The sequence below is a fragment of the Nyctereutes procyonoides genome, unplaced genomic scaffold, assembly GCF_905146905.1.
Source record: "Nyctereutes procyonoides isolate TBG_1078 unplaced genomic scaffold, NYPRO_anot_genome, whole genome shotgun sequence".
Classification (NCBI taxonomy): domain Eukaryota; kingdom Metazoa; phylum Chordata; class Mammalia; order Carnivora; family Canidae; genus Nyctereutes; species Nyctereutes procyonoides.
Window position 1 is genome coordinate 22,032,472 of NW_026575128.1, and position 17,351 is coordinate 22,049,822.

The window sequence follows — 17,351 nt, forward strand, 5'->3', positions numbered from 1 at the left end:
GCTCGTGAACTTAGCTCCATTTGCAAAGGTCACTAAAATGAGCCCCTCTTTTCACACGTAAAATGATTGATGGTGCTGTAGAAGCCATCAAATAAATATTCATTTTAAATCAAGCTTTTTATTTATGTGTTGGCAATGACCTCTGTTCTAATATCTATATGTAATGCTTTTCAAAAAGGAAAGGCATTGCTGTAGTTGTCTATTAAATCATTAATTTGTGTCTACTCTATTCAGTGGCTGCTTTAAAAAAAATAACAGAATTATCAAGCTGCTCAGAACAAAGGTTCTTTCTGATTGTCAGCTCCATATTCTAAAAGAGCAGGTTAATTTCTCTGAATCTCACAGTTGGAACTTTCTCACACTAACTGGCAGTTTCCACCTAGTGATCAAGGCAATTGACTAAAATAAATTATACATAAAGCTGAAATTCCTAATAGTAATAAGGCTCCTTCGTGAGATAATCACATGAGCAAAAGCACTCATCTGTCGGCTGCAACTCTATAGGGTTTTGAAATTATCTGATAAAAACTACATTTCCAGAAATGTTTTCACTTCTAGCTGTATGAAAGGGCTAACATGGCAATGTCTATGGCATAAGGTACAAAGAAGGAGCTCCAAATATATTCATTAGATGACTCTTTGATTAAACTGTATATTCTGTTGATAAAGCAGTAGTGTCCATGCTGTTTACAAACAAACGGTTGGTGAGGTGCTCATTTCAAAACAACAGTTATTTATACAACTTAAGAAGGCACATAATAAGAGCTTATGAAGTACAATCTCTGCTTCTCTGGAGTTTAGGATGAGGGAAACTCATATATGAAATAAAGAGGAAAAAAAAAAACCATCTCTAGGCACAATGCTGCTGGCTATAAAGCAACTGCTAGCAGAAACCTACAGGGGCTAGCATAGTAAGGGAATACTTTGTTAAAGATACAAACGTGGACTAAGGCTTAAAGGTCGGGATAATTTTGTTAGGCAGAAAGGACTAAAGAAATTGCAGATGGATTTCCTGACTATGCAAAAATTTGGCGGTGAGAAGGAACAGAACTCAGAAATGCAGTAATTGCTTTGGTGAACTATGCCCCCCACACACCAATCTTGCACCATCTTTATGAACAAGGTATTTATTCCACTGGCTGCCAAGAGTGTTGACGGCTGGTGCCCCATAACTGGGTTCCTTCTTCTCAACATCACCCTCAGGAGAAGAGAGCCCTAGCCCAAGAAGTGGGAGACAGCCCACATCCAATAACTGGTAGATTCAGAAGCATAAAAACTTCACCCCTTTTAAGAATTCAGTACTTAATCTGAAGAGCTATCCTAGCTCCAGAGCTCCCCATAGGATTGGCTGAGACCTCTGATAGGACTACATCACAGCCCAACTTTTCTATCTGTGCAGTTCTGCTTCCTGCACTCGCCTACAAGTTTTGATCCAAAGGACACAACACAATAAATTTCCCACTTGCAAATCTCTGTGTCTACTTACTTCCCTGAAGAACTTCACCTGTAGCAATAGAGGATGACGTGGGGACCAATCTCACTGTATTTGGCAAGCTACATTTATTCATTCAAGAAGCATATACGGACCTTGACTCTGTGCCAGCCACCATTCTAGAGCTTAGAATATAACAGGAAAAAAAAAAAAAAAAACACTTCTCTTCTCTTGTAGGCCTGATATTCTAGTGGGGAAAACCTACACAAACATCATAGAACTTTAAGTAACGTGTGCTCGGATGAAAAAGAAACAGGGCAAAGGGAAAGGTAGTGTGTATGTTTAGAAGCAGATAGGACTTTAGATACGATGGCCATATAAAAACTCTAAAGAAGTGACATGTAAGCAGAAAGCTATACAAACTAATGGGACAATCCATGATGGTATCTGGGGGAAGAATATCACAGACAGAAGGAACACCAAAAACAAAGGCCCTGAGGTAGAGGTGTGCCTGGCACGTCTTGAGAAGACGATCAGGAGCACAATATGAGGTGGGGGTCATACCACATAGATCTTTTTGTTTAAGGAATACAGATTATTCTAAGTCAAATGGGAAGACATGGAAGGGTTCTGAGTAAGGCTAACTCATGATCAGATTTCCATTTTAAAAGGATCACTCTCCTAGTCGGTGAGAAAGAATCTAGAAAGGAGCAAGAGTGGAAGCAGAAAGGCTATTAGGAGGCTACTATAGAGGTCTAAGGCAGAAACGAGAACCCAGGCTTACGGTTATGAATCATTACAGTTTACCTGGGTCTGAGGCTTCTCGGGGTATACAGGACTTTTAGGGCTAAAACCAATAGTCTCTTGCAAATCAAGAGGGTTGGTCTCTCTGCCTGTAGTGGAATGAGGGGCCTTTAAGTAGGGAGGTGAGGTCAGATTCAAAATATATCCTGAAGGTTGAGCACACAGTAAAGTAGAAGAAGAAGTTTTTTTTTGTTTGTATGTTTTGTTTTGTTTTGTTTTGTTTTGTTTTTGAAGTTTTAGATAGCTGGGGCAGAGACAAAGTACACAGCTTCTTAAAAGTCAGGAAAAATGGGTCTGGACCTTTCAAAAGATTAGCCTGGCATTAGTATACAGTCTACACTGGACTTTGGAGAGACTATGACTGATGAGATTCTTCCTCAGACTGCTGCAGGAAAAAGATGACAGATGTGTTTAGAGCTTCATCTCAAACAAAGTGGAAGTGAAGTGATGGAGGTGGTGGCAGTGACGGTGACAGTGGCAAGTATCACAGTAGAGATAGAAGTCATAGCAGAGGTAGAGGTGATGAGGGTAGAGGTCATATTGATGAGGATGATAGGGAAAAATTAAGTAAAATTTAAAAATCTAATTAGGGAGACATTGACAAATGTCAAGATCTGTGGGCTGAAGGACTAAAGGGCAATAGAAGGAACATTGGTCACTGGAAACCGATTACTTAGCCACCTTGACAGAAAGGGATGTTGGAGAGGAGAACAGGCAAGGGGAAGATTTGGTGATAAACAACCAGTTACATGAATTTAAAGTGAGAGTGAAATATCTGAATGGGTGCTCAGTTGGAGTATTAGTTTGTCATTCCAGATGGCAGTCCGATAGTAAAGAAAACTCATTATTTTGAGTCAAAGGACCTTGCTTCAATCCCACACTGAGATGCCTATGTAATCGTATGTAACCTCTGAGGCTTAGACTCTTTATGTATAAAAGGGGCAAGACGGTACGTAATTCACAGGGCTGTTGTAGAGAAAACAAGATGGAATTGTTGAGAAGTATGGATCCCGAGGTGTAGATTTGGGGATCATCTTTCTGTGTAAGTTTTCCAAGGACCACTTCAGTTTCCCATCACCACAACCCCACTAAAGAAAGCTTTTTTTTTTTTTTAAATCTTGAAAATCTTGGTTTCTCGAACTTTAAAGTGATACACATAAAAGGGCTTGCTATGAAAGGAGTATATTGCTACTCAACCATCTTTCTTGCAAATGGACATGTGAAAACTATGAACTGAGAGGCTGATGTGAAACTGTCCATAAAGCTCTCAAATCATTCCAGTCCTTCTGTGCAAGTTACAAGAGAGTAAAACCTTCAGATGTTAGAACAAGACTCAAGAAGAGAAGCACATATTCATCCAATCACAGAAGTTCAGTGAAGGACTTATTAGAAGGAAAGAAACTACTTGTTTTCCCACACCTCATACCAGTATGAGCATCTCAATCTAAGATTCTGAAGTAACAACACGCACTTATGATGTAAGCCTCAGACCCAAGGCTTGTTTCAGCTGTGGCCAAGGAGAACACATCTTCAGAAGGGGTCGTCGGCACAAGTGCAGCTCGGCCAGACATGGACCTAGGAGGGTGGTTTCAGAGCCTCCCCATGACGCACATCCCTGCTCTGTTTGCTTCACGAGAATTTCAGGTTCCCACCTCATCCACAACATATGAAAAACACATCGCAATCATATTCGGAAATGTCCTAAACCCAATTAATCAAGAGTCAAACCAGCATGTGGTTGTCCAAATTCTGAAATTTTGTTTTATAATATCATTAAAGCTGTTTTTTAAAGAATTAGAAAAACACATATATTTCTACCTTAGATCCTTACAACTCAAAAAATATAACTCATAAGATAAAGGTTCATATGAGCTGAATATTTTCTTTGCCTTTTTCTAGAGAATGAGTTTCTGTTTACCTGCTTGATGCCACAAAGAACACTAATTCCAGAATAGTGATTAGCTTTCAAATGGCTTATAGATACAGAAGTACTAAGATTTTCAAACACTGCAAAGTAACTTCAATGGATTAGTATAAAAATACAAGTTTATTTTAGCATACCAGGTACAATTTTATAGGCATGTGAAATTTTATACATTCAGGTTCCTAAATTAAGGAGTTAAGTGTAAATCTGAAAATGGTGCTGAGATGCCATTAATCATAGATTTAAACTGTGGGCTATAGAGAGAGGCCATTTAAAAGAGAACAGTCCTGTATGTTGGTAAATTGAACACCAATAAAAATTAATTTATTAAAAAAAAAAAAAAGAACAGTCGTGTCTAAAATGCCTACCTAACTAGAATGGTTCGAGTAACCTGGTTCTGCAACAGAGTGAATTTCCCAGGGAGGGTATTGTGGCAAAAAGATAGAATCCTGCAAAAAGAACCCTCCTCCTAGTGAGTGTTTTTGAACTGCAATTTTGTTCATTTAAATTTATAAGGTTCAGATGAATTTGTCCACACTTTGTATTAATTTGTGATATTTATTCCCATTCTGTATTTTCAAAGACCATGAAAAAGAATGCACTCTACTAGATTCTCCTCATGTGTAAATTCCTAGGGAGTAAGTAGGCACTTTGGGGGAATTTAGCCCATTCAGTAACTATTATCTACACTAATGGAAGGGAGAAAGGACCTAGATAAATCAAACCAGGGATAGTATTCATAATTCCATTTACTTTTTGAAATGCATGGTAAGTGGTAATTCAGCCAAAGACCAGTTTCAAGGAGTTTGCAGTCATATGGGAAAATTCATATGTGTGCACAATAAAACAAAAACAGGAGTCTTCAGTGACATAATAGATACATGGGTAAGGTGCTGGGAGGACTCAAAGAATCAAAGAACTGGGGTTATAAACACACATGGTGATATTTTCAATAAAGCATTACTTAGGCAGAAAATCTATCCCTCTCCCTGACCCTCTCCCCACCCCCCAACCACACACAGAATGGTAACTTCTCAGCTATAGAAAAATCAGAACAGACGGATACCCTTTCCTCTTTTTTTTTTTTTTTTAAAGATTTATTTCTTTGAGAGAGCAAGAACATCACACAGCACACAGGGCAGGGGAGGGACAGAAGAGGAGGGGGAGAGGGAGTGCCAAGGGGACTCCCCGCTGAGCGTGGAGCCCTGCTTGGGCTCCACCTCATGACCCTGAGATCACAACCTGAGCCTGCAATCCAGAGTCAGACACTTAACCCACCGCACCACCCAGGTGCCCCATACCCTTTCCTTTTTTACAGATGGATATAATGAATACCCAGTAAAAGAAATTATATTTCCTTAAATTGTTAGATTATATCTAGGCAATTATTTCCACACTGGGGACACGGGCTGATTTAACATATACATGAGGTTATTAGATATAGTTCTAATAAGAACGTAACATGAGAAGGCCTTCTGCACCTTATTCTTGTGTTGAGCCTATCTCCAGAAATCTGACATAACCATCATCTTTGGAATCAGAATTCACTTTTTTATGAGGGGGTAGGGGGAGCACATTCTAAGAAATAAACATTAGTTTGCCGTATACCTAATTCCTTGTATCAGAAAGCAATCTAGATACCTTTAGCGTCCCACCCACTCTCATGCTTATAAATGTGAATTCAAGAATTCTCATGTTGAACAATATCATGGTTCTTAATTTATTAAGTAAGACACTTATGGCATAAGAACCCATATTTCTTTCTGGAAAAAAGTCAAAGTTCTCTATATCATTTTTTTAAACCCTGAATGAAATGTTCAGAAATGCCAGAGATATAGGATTGTGAATGTTTCTTGGATCAGGATGACCATGAAACAACAGGAGGGGCTAGGAGATGCCCTGTATTACTGTTTATTTCAATTTTCCAACATGCTGCTTAGATTTGTATAAATATTAGAATAAGGGGGAAAAGTTGGATCTCACTTGAAATGAGTAAGACTGAAAAACTTCTACTTGCTGCCCTTTGGCTACTAGGAATTTGGAGTTTCTCATTAACAATTCAGTCCAGGGGCACCCGCCTGGCTCAGTCGGCAGAGCGTGAGACTCCTGATCTCAGGGTTGTGAGTTCAAGCCCCATGTTGGGTGTAATGTTTACTTAAAAATAAATAGAAGAGCTAAATCTTGAAAAAAATTCAATCTAACACATATACCAATCCTTTCTCCAAAAATCTAAATATAAATTATTAGACATAATCCTATCTGAAATGTAAAACGACAAAAAATTTAGGTAGGTTGATAATACTAAAGGAGTGTTAGGCTCTTTTCAAAACTATTTAATAAAGTCATGAAATTTTGCCAAGAGCGTTGCAGTGCTATTCAGAGTAGAGTTTCTAAAAAAGTCATCTCAGTCTCATTTCCTGAACTGTTGAATTATGGATATATTTTGATGAATGATAAAGTATAGATGAGCTATTTAAAACTGAAATGGGTTACAATCACTCTTCATACCGCAGTGAATGAAAGACCACTGGGTAAATGCCAATGAACCTAAGAGTTTTCACACTCTAATTGTCCTAATCCTCCTCCTGAGGAATTTGCCATGAATGTGTACAAACGATATTTACCTTTGTTTAAAAAGTTACTTATGGTCTCTTACTGGTTTTCACAGCAAGAGAAATTGGGCGATATTTGCTTCTCCCTTCGCTATGTCCCAACTGCTGGCAAGCTGACTGTTGTCATTCTGGAGGCAAAGAACCTGAAGAAGATGGACGTGGGTGGCTTATCTGGTAAGACTGATGTTTACTGGGCTTTTCTAAATGTGGTTTCATCATGGATATCAAATGCATAGCACACATGCTGCGACTCCCCACTCCTTATTGAGCACAGCTCCCTTCCCATGGAGAACTAGAAGTAGTCTCAGAACCCATCCCAACACAGTGCTCCAGAAGCCACTCTCAATTTATTGGAACTGGCATAAAAGATGAAATTTATTTTCCCATTTCACAGCCAGAGTATCAATAATTAGTTCTACAGCATTGAAAGCTAGACTTTTTTTTTCTTCTCCTGTAAAAGGCAATGCCTATGATCATTGGTTTTTTTGTGAGGTGTTTTGTTTTTTTAACCAAAATTTACCCATGACAGGAAAATGGTATTTTAACTAAGACTTATTTATTAGGATTTTGATAGTCTAACATAGTTTTTAGTAATACTGTTTTATTAAAGATGCAGCATTTAAAATATAAGTAAACAAAATCTATTTGAGGATGGATCCCCAAAGTAACACATTTATTTCTACAGTTTATGTTGGAGATGGAGGAGACTTTTAGATTTAAAGTTCTATATAATCTAAACTTGTTTGTTTTTTTTTAAGTGTTCTCTTGCTCAAAAGCTAAGTCAACTGAAGGATTTCCACAACTGAATAGGAATTTTTAAAAATTTTATCTTCTGTGTAATTATATTTTAATTATATAGTAAATTATTAAAGCATGAGAAATTTTCCTTATATGCCACAAGGTCGTCATAAATAGACTACAGTTGTCATTGTTTGTGGCTGTAAATTAGAACCAATATTACTGGTTATTCAGTGCTTTCTCTAATAAAAATATTGCAAACTTCAAAAGGTCATCTTAATGCAGCATGGGTCATTTTATATTCTAGAGCATAACAGCTCAAAAGTGTTAAAGCTGAGTTTCCACTTACTGAACTACTAATTTGTCAACCAAATTCTGGTATTGAAGTTTATTTCTCTTTATAAGTAAGTTGCCTGGGAAAGCTACACTAATTCATGTCACAAAGACCCCATTTAAAAACCTACTGCTTTCACTGCTTAAAGAATAACAGAGCAAATTTAAAGCAATGAGCAGTTTACTCTAGAAATGTAAGGGAAAAAAATTTAATGTGCCTAAGATACGAAATATATGCAGATAAAAATGTATATGTGTATACACATACACCTTTTTTGATTCTGTCCACTATCAAGGCCTAGAAACAAAAACTGATCCAGGGGCAACCAGCATCCCTAGCACCAGATATGGCTTGAAAATATGCTTTCTCACTGAAAGAACCTGGTACTTATTGGAAAAATAGCAGGAAGTATACAGGCCTAGAACAGCTCATCTAACCAGAAAGCAGGGAAGCTACCAAAGAATACAAGGGTCATGTCAAAAGACTTGGAAGCCACCCCAAAGGTACTTTCACTGGCCAAAGCTGTGATCATTTGAGTGTCAGTAATCTAATAAATGTAGGGTATTCAAATCTAAAACAAAAAAGCATTTACTGTACGGAGATAGTCTCAACTTTAAGAACAATTCACTCCCAGATACTACTTAGTACCTGAGGTACGACTTCAGACAACTCTGACCTCTCTTTCCTTTGGTTCAATGGCCAAATCCCATTCTACATGGTGTCTTCATATCCTGCCTCTTGCGCTCCTTTCCCAGCTCCCACGCCAACCACCACCTCATCGCCTGCGTCCAGTACCCCTAATCTTCCTTCCAATTCATCGTATTCCCTTAACAGAATTCCAGAGGCAGCTTAACCATGAAGCCAATGAAACATCAGGGGCCCTCATTTGTTTTGTCTTCTTCCAAGGTCCTGGAAATGAGTTCCCATGATCCCTGGTATTTCAACCACAATTTGTCAGTCACAGTCTGAGTCTCTGACTTCACAGCCATCATTTATCTCTTCTTGTTTATCAGCAACTGGGTGGCTACAGGCATTTCTGAGATTTCATTATGGAAATCTGGGTCTAGCAGAATATATGTAATGTAGCTTGTAATCACTTCCACATGTAGGCAGGTTACTGGGGGTGGGGCTACAGGGGGAGGAAGGGCTGCGGGAGGACTCCTACCACCCACTCTGCTAACACTGTGACATGAAAGGGGCAAGGCCAAAGGTCATATCTAATTTAGTATTCATCATTTCCTATGGATTTTTTCCTTCTTTATGTTCCTTTTGTTTTCAAATGTCAAACTACATTTGCTAAAATGGCTAGTTATTTGAATCAAAGTGGCTGTTTTGCCAGGGTCTAAGATTATATTAGCTTCGGGATCTGTACACCCTGCGTCTACCCCTACACTGCAATTACCTGGAATGCTTTTAAGGATATTTCAAAACTCCCAATCTCAAGGGATCCATTTGCCTGTGAAATTAAGTCAATCATTCAGGTCTACCTATCATAGATCCCTCCAGACTATCTCCCACTATATTTTTATATTTTAATCAAATTAGCACATAGTTCTTCAGGCTGTATAATTTGCTGCCTCCATTATTTGCTTAAATAATTTCCTTCACCTGGAACTCTTCCTTCAAACAATGCCTAAATACTATCCATTTTTAGACCAAGCTGACGTCTTATATTCTCCATTTGTTGAACAAATAGTGTCTCCCTACTTTGTGTTAGGCATTGTTCTTGGAATTAGATTTATACCAGTGGACAAAACGACTTAAGACCTTACCCTTGTGTAGCTTACATTTTAATTTGGGGAGACAGGGAACCAATAAATTAGCATCTAGCATGCCAGGAGATGAGTGCTATGGAAAAAGCAGTTTTTTGAAGTCTTTTCTGATCCATCCTGATAGAACACATCTTTCCCTTTTTAAAATGCCAACAGCAGTTTGTTTACACCCTTCAAACATCACCCTTCTCTCTCACTAGACTCTGCTCTGTATTTATATCTCTCACAATGCCCTCAGTGACTGGTAGCACTGAACATAGCTGCTGAATGAATAATGAATTATTTACAAAGGAGCTATGGCCTGGAAAAACAAGTCTTGCATTTCAAATCTGTCTAACCTACTTACCGTTAAAATAACTTTAAGCACTTGGATGGTCTATCTCAAAGTAATTTGACCTATGTCTGAGGAGACCAAAATTATGTAATGAGATCATCCCAGGTAATTCAAATGTTTAACAACAGTTGCCAGAAATGGCTAGTTACTTAGAACCAAAGTGGGCTGTTTTACTAGGGTTTGATTCCCACTCTACCACTACTGGCAATTTGACATTGAGCAAGTTATTTAGCCTTCTGAGCTGTAGTTGCATTGTGTATAAAGTGGGAGTAATAGGATTTTTTTTTATAAAGGTGCTGTGAGAAACAATGTACAGAAGTTGGCACACCTAAGTGCTCACTAAATATTCTTGTAATTATTTCTATTAGTGACTTTATGAAATCGTTGGCTAAATATGCAAAATATGAAAGCAACCAGTGAACAGTTTAATCAATTACTTGACTGGGATAAAAGAAAAGTTTAATAGGATTGGCTGGTCAATTAAGGCAAAATGAGATTAGCAGTCCTATGTTTTACACAGATCAAACAGTGAATTAAGACAGGGTAATGAACTAAACAAGAAATATTGGGGAAAAAAGAAAAACGTTAAATAATTGTTCTTACTACTCTACTGCAGGGTTTCTTTTCTACTATGTAAATTTAAAATGCATTGCATAAAGATTTTGCTTCTATCATCTACCCAAAGAGTAAATCATGCAAATTCCAACCCTTCTTATAGGACAAACTTGACTGGTCCATTCACATGTCTACAGTAGACCTTTGCACTTACATGCTTAATATTCCAATTCTCAAGTATTTGTGAGCAACAGCTAGAGTTTCTGAAGCTAGCTATTTGTATTAAAATCTTGAATCCTGCAGATTTCAAGACTGTCCTTCAGGAGTAAGTTGGTAGAGTAGAAAACAAGTCAGGTTTTTTGGTTTTTTGTTTTTTTTTAAGATTTTATTTATTTATTCATGAGAGACACAGAGAGAGAGGCAGTGACATAGGCAGAGGGAGAAGGAGGCTCCATGCAGGGAGCCCGACGTGGGACTCGATCCCAGGTCCCCAGGATCACACCCTGGGCTGAGGGCAGACGCTCAACCACTGAGCCACCCAGACTGCCCACAAGTCAGGTTTTTGCCCCATACTTGGAGGAAAGGAAAAAGAAAAATCAAGCCTTCTGCCTAGTAACGACTTCCCAGTATCTTCACAGCCTCTTATACATCTGTGTGCTTAGAATAAATTTCTCTTCAAATAAATGTTGTATTTTTTTGTGAAAACTGGGGAAGACTGTGAACACTGTATTAGTCCAGTTAGGCTGCTATAACAATTTCATAAGCCGAGTGTCTTCAATGGAAACTTATTTCTTATAGTCCAAGATCAAGGCACCAGCAGGTTCAGAGTTGGGTGAGAAACTGCTTCCTGGTTTATAGGTGGCTATCTTATTTTTGGGTCTTCACATGGCAGAAGAAGGCAGTTTTCTGGGAACTCTTTTATAAGGGCACTAATCCTATTCATGAAGGCTTCACCTTCATAATGAAATCACTCCCCAAAGGTCCCACCTCCAAACACCATCACATCAGGGATTTGGTGTCAACATGGGAATTTTCGGGGGATGTTAGCATTCAGTCTGCAGCATAGAAGTCTAAGATATTGAAGGCATTAGAATAGTTGAAGATTCTCAAAGGTGTGAGGTTGTAGGTCTTGTATTTTTGAGCTATGTATTTTTTAATATTCAAATCTACACCTGTGCAGACTCTTAAGTTACTCTCATGGAGTAAATACCTTGCTCCTAACTGAGCCTCTTGTTTCTGTTGATGTTACAACAATTACTTTTCTCACTTTTTGTTTTTGTTCATTTTCTGTGTATGCATGTGAGTGTGCATGTGTGTGTGTTTGGAGGGGGATTGTCATACCAGAAATTTAAAGATTTGTAAATACGGCTTAAATGAGAAAGTTCAAGACTAAGTTCATTTGGGCTTTCTATCACAAATCAAAATTTTTTTGGTCTTCTAAGGATATAGCTGTTTGGAGAAGACCAAAATTCTGAATCAGCAAAATGGAAGGGAATAGAGGCTTTTAAATTTCAATTACATTGAAACTTCTCAAAAAAAATTTATTTTTCAGATTTAGGTTAACACTTACGTAATTATAACACTGTTATAGAACACTTTCTAGCATAGAAATCCTTTCCTAACTTGTTTTTTTCATGTGGTTTTCATGATAGACCTCTGAGGTACTTTCTGAACGTAATATTCTCAGAAAATTGGAGCTTAGAGGCATGAGATAATGTACATAGATCGTCTTGCTCCTCCATGTCTGACACATAGGAGCTGTTCAATACTGGCAATTGCTTTTGACTTCACTGACCTTCAAAGTCAGCAGCTTGTAGATGGTATACCTGGGACCAAAGCCCAGATTCTTATTCCCAATGCAGAATGTCTCAAAAACCATTCCATTTCCCTCTTTCCCTGCAGCTGACTCATAGTCCTCTTGAAAATTTTCTGAGTGGTTTGTACAGCCAGAAACCATGGCAAATAGACAAGAGTTAAGAAGTCTGTCAATCCTGCCTCTTTGATATGGGCTGTATTTGCCTAAATTGTAAAGAAAACAACAAAAGCACATCGAGCATGTCGATAAAAAAGGTGTTGGAAAAATACAGATGCAGAACTAAAGTCTCATAAACACCTATTCCAACAGTCTCCTGAAAGTCAAGGAGCGAGAGAGGTAGCTATGAGATGGCATCAGGTCAGAAACATCCTAAGGGATGGCTGGAGGAAATGTAGTTGAAAGCGCTCATCATCTTTCTCCCTTTTACTTTCCACCCCAAGCCCCACCCCTAGTTTCCTTCTGGTCACCCCCAGTCCTGTCTTATCACTATGGAATTTACACTGTGTGAAGCAAAGGGTCAGGGCTATAGGAGAGATTCCCCCTAAAGCATCTATGTCCCCCCAAGGGAAAAGGCAATGATAATTCATAAATGGCCACAATACTCAATGGAGATAAGGAAGAAAGGGGACTTGTGGTGGTAGAGGAGTCACCATCCCCATGTAGCAGACTGCTAGGATGTGGTTGAGCCAACTGAGACCTAAGCCAGTAAGATTTACCCTGCCTACCCCACCCAGCCCTCCATACGTTCATACATATACACTGTTAAGATACAATTTTTAAATAGGTATGTCTTCTCATTTCTAGTGTTCTAGAAATAGAGTTTGAAATCACCTAGGAAAAAGCAACTCACCCAACCTCAGGGAACCACTTGATTCCACATAGAAACCAGGAATGAACAGAGGTAGGTCATTCTTTCAGGCATAGGTAGGTAGGTAGATAGAGTATCACATCACATGAAGAGATGATATCCTACCTACATAAGAATCACCCCATTGTAAATGTTAACATTTAGGATTTCAGGGACTACCTCAGACCAAGCTATAACTGAATATAAAGGGGGTGGGAACCTGGAAATTGTGTTTTTAAAGTCCTCCATGTTATTCTCATGCACCTTAAATTTGAAAATAACACTTTATTGAAAGCATATAGAGTATAAGCGGAAGCCAGGCAGGAAATCATACTGCAGTATATAAATGTATCAAATCAACATGTAGTATACCTTAAACTTATACAATGTTATAGGTCAACTCTATCACAAGAAAAAAACTTAAGAAGAAAACTCTTAAGTAGAGGCTTAAATGTTACATAACTTTAGCTGAGGTCCAGGCCAGCCAAAGTCCAAGTTAGATTTTTTTTCCTGGTCAGTGAGGTAAAATAGATACTTTGCCTTATATAATGGAATTTCCTTAAATAAGAAGTTCTATTTATTTTATCAGCCCAGTATCCTCTTTCTTGAGAAATACCTTGTCCACATGTCTAAATTATTGTCTTCTTCAATCTGTTCTACTGAAAGACAAAAGCAGTAGATTGTTCCTTTATACATTCATGACCACCACCCTTATCTGTCCTTTCCATCCATGCTGAAAGCATGACAAAGATAAACCACTCTGAACTCAAGTGATTTGAGCTAAAAGACACTAGGCTGGGACCTGAGCCAACAAATATAAAGTAGCAAAAACTTATTTGAGCCAATTAGATAGGGATATACAAATTAATTGGCCATGATATCAGGGTCAAGCAATTATATGCAAATAAACTAGCATCTTGAGCTAACAGGACAGGAATATGCATAATAAGTTGGCTGTGATGTCAAAAGTTTCACCCTAACTTTAGGCTTGAATGTTACAATATAAAATTCCATGACACTTCAAAATGCTTAGTTATAATATTGATAAAATAATCTGAATCCCTAATATGTGAACAAATTGATCTAAGAAAAAAGAATGACATATCTTTAAACTGGACCATTACAGAAATTGAGTTATTAAAAAGGGTTATATCAAAGCTTAATGCAAGTTGAGACCCAAACACAGTTCCAAAAAATGGACAGAAATGCTATGTCTGAAGGATTAACAGTGGTCTTGATAAAAGGAGAAGAGCAGATGTAGAGTGTGGGCTAGATTTGAAATCCAGAAATGAGAGATAGGCTGAAACATGTTAGTACAGAACAGTTAACACAAAAATGCCTAAGTCAGTCCTTTAGCCAGGAGGTACATCTCCAATCATTTAACAAACATCATTTGAATACCCACTCTCTACCATGCATTGTGCCCATCCTTGGGTACACAAGTAAAAATAACAGCAGACATTTACATCGCACAATGTGAGCCACTGTTCTAAACACTTTATATATGTTAACTGATTTAATCCCCATTACAATGCTAGGAGGTAAATACTATTTTTAATGTTACTTTATTAATGGAACTGAAGAGGTAAATAACTTTCCCAAGGTTACAGAATTAATTTTTGGCAGAGTTAGGATGTCAACCCAAGCAGTCTTCAGACTCCATGAATAAAACATGACTTCTAAGTCCTTATCCTTTCTCACCAGGTTCAACCTGGAGAACAGATGGCTGACTACATGCTACACTTTGAGCATAGTCAAAAATTCTACTCAATTCCATAATTCCTTGAAATCCAAACTAAAATTCCATCATGGAAGCCACTAATATAAATTAGTTGGTTGACTTTTTAACTAGTTTTTAGTTACTTGGACAGCAAAGACAGGATCAATGAGTACCTAAGATTGGACAACAAATATTAATAGATTTCTGGGCTAGAAGGACCATCTCTATTTCCTTCTTGTATACAGATTGGTGTGTTATTTTAGTAATTGAGTCTTTGCACACTAAAGAAGATGAGATACAAAACAGTGTAGTTTCAACTACATCACTGGTAGAGGTGTAAAGATGTTACACATTATGGAAGAAAATCCAAGTCTAAGGGATTTGAGTGCCTATTAGGTGGTAGAGAAAGACTAAAAAATTTTACCTACGGCTCAATTTTATCAAGGGTTGATTCTGGAAGACACTGTGTAATATTGCTGGGAGAATGGGGCAATATGATTTTATAATACAAAATCTTATTACCCCTTTGTCAAGTGCTACGGAGTTCTATAAGTCAAAAATCAAATTTAAGTAACTTTGATGAAATTAGAATTGCAATTGACAGCTTACTAGGAAGACAGAACTCAGCTGAAAAATCAACAGATGGAAAAGTAGAAATAGTCAGTTCCAAAGAGGTTTGTACTAAGACATTTTTACCAGTCACCTTGAAACTCTCAATTTTGAAGGTAACAGAAATGCTTCCAGTCATTGAAATCTAAGATCAGAGGATAAATAAAAAGATCTTGCTAGGCTGAGTAAGCCAAAGTATGTTAGATGAGCTTCTGTATTGGCAAGCTTAGAAAAAATACAGTGAAAAGAAAGGGGAAAAAATCAAATTAGTAGAAAATAATAGGGTCAATAATAAAACAAGAAAAAAGTTACATAGAACCATCCACTGAAGACATTCACCTAGTACACAGCTGCAACCAAACAGGCTTGGCATTGTCATGGAATTATTATAAATACAAGAGGGGAAAAAATGCCTGTTGTCCCAGACTAAAGTTCACCCATGTGTGGAATACACATAGTTATGGCCGCCCACCTTAGGAAAAATATGGATGGTGTTAGATGACCAATTGACAGGGGAAGTGGATAAAACAGAGGGATGAAGGGGCTATATGTGAGGACAGGCTTAAAAGACTGGGACTTTGTAGTTTGGGAAAGGAAAGCTGAGCAGACATATGATTAAAGTCTGAAAATCATGACAGGTAGAGCTAGGGTAATACCTACCTGTTTTCACATCCCACAATACTAGAATTAGCAAGGGACCTTGATGTTTGAAAGAGAACACATAAAAGGCGGGCCATTCAGAATGATCTCAAAGGCACCTTTCTACTCAAAAATTCTTTGTCAAATTTTCTTTGCAGCTGGGTAGTCAAAACCTGTTACTCTAGGATATGGAATACATTGAGATAAATGTATAAACCTGCTTTGAGTGATAGGCTTAAGAAGGGACATTTCTAAATCTTTATTTGGTGTTATTGTCTTATAGGATCCCATGTGCTTCCATGAGTAACCATCAGAAAAAGATCCCACAGCTGCATATCTCAGTAATCCAACCCAGAATGACTATATTTGCATCCTTGAATTGGTCATTCTATTCTCTACTCTACATTAACTATACAAGAAAGGAATAAGGAAGGTTAGATTTTCTTTTTTATAAAAAAAAATTTATTTATTTATTCATGAGAGACACAGAGATAAGGCAGGGACACAGGCAGAGGGAGAAGCAGGCTCCTTGCAGGGACTCTGATGGGGGACTCGACCCCCAGACCCTGGGATCACGACCTGAGCCAAAGGCAGATGCTCAACCACTGAGCCACCCAGGTGCCCCAGGAAGGTTAGATTTTCAATAGGTAATTGTGTTGCCAGGATTAAAGCCCCAAAATATTCCTGTTTTTTAAACTACGTTTGGTGAGCCTCAAGAGATTTCATTATCCATATCTGATAGCATTTTTCTAATAAGGTTATGAAAAATAGGTAGCAAATATCTATACCATTTTTCTCTTTTACGAGGCTATCAGATTCCCTTTATGCCTACAACAGATGGCAAAAAATGGAAAATACTATCTAGTCTTAAACAGTGACAACCATGCTCAAAGAAATAAATCTCAAAAACAATTGTTAAAAAAAATTGTACTTGATTCTTTTGGAAGTAGAAGTGGCTACAATATACTGTTTGTACATCATCCCTTAATCCTGTGTTCCTGATCTCCACTATAAATTTATCACTCTATTCCCTTCCCCCCAACCTTAGAGTTTTGCCATCTGTTGCACCATGAGCTACTTGGAGAGCAGAGATGGTCTCTACTTACATTTGCCTTCTCAGAGGCTCTAGCACTCCTATTAGGGGAACAGACCTCGATGTTCTCCAACAATGTTCAACAACCAGTTATGAACTTGCAAATTCTGTCAATCTAACCG

The 17,351-nt window shown here is 37.9% G+C and overlaps 1 protein-coding gene and 1 non-coding gene across 2 annotated transcripts in view; both read left to right on the forward strand.

Annotated features, from left to right (window-relative positions):
• Window positions 1–17,351, forward strand: part of SYT1 (synaptotagmin 1) — a 528,733-nt gene that overhangs the window by 427,707 nt on the left and 83,675 nt on the right. The window contains exon 9 of the mRNA XM_055342176.1: window positions 6,829–6,946. Coding sequence (XP_055198151.1) covers window positions 6,829–6,946 — 118 coding nt within the window. The remainder of the gene's footprint in view (window positions 1–6,828; window positions 6,947–17,351) is intronic.
• On the forward strand, window positions 6,233–6,305 carry TRNAR-CCU (transfer RNA arginine (anticodon CCU)). The gene has a single exon. It is a non-coding gene; the product is annotated as a tRNA-Arg (tRNA).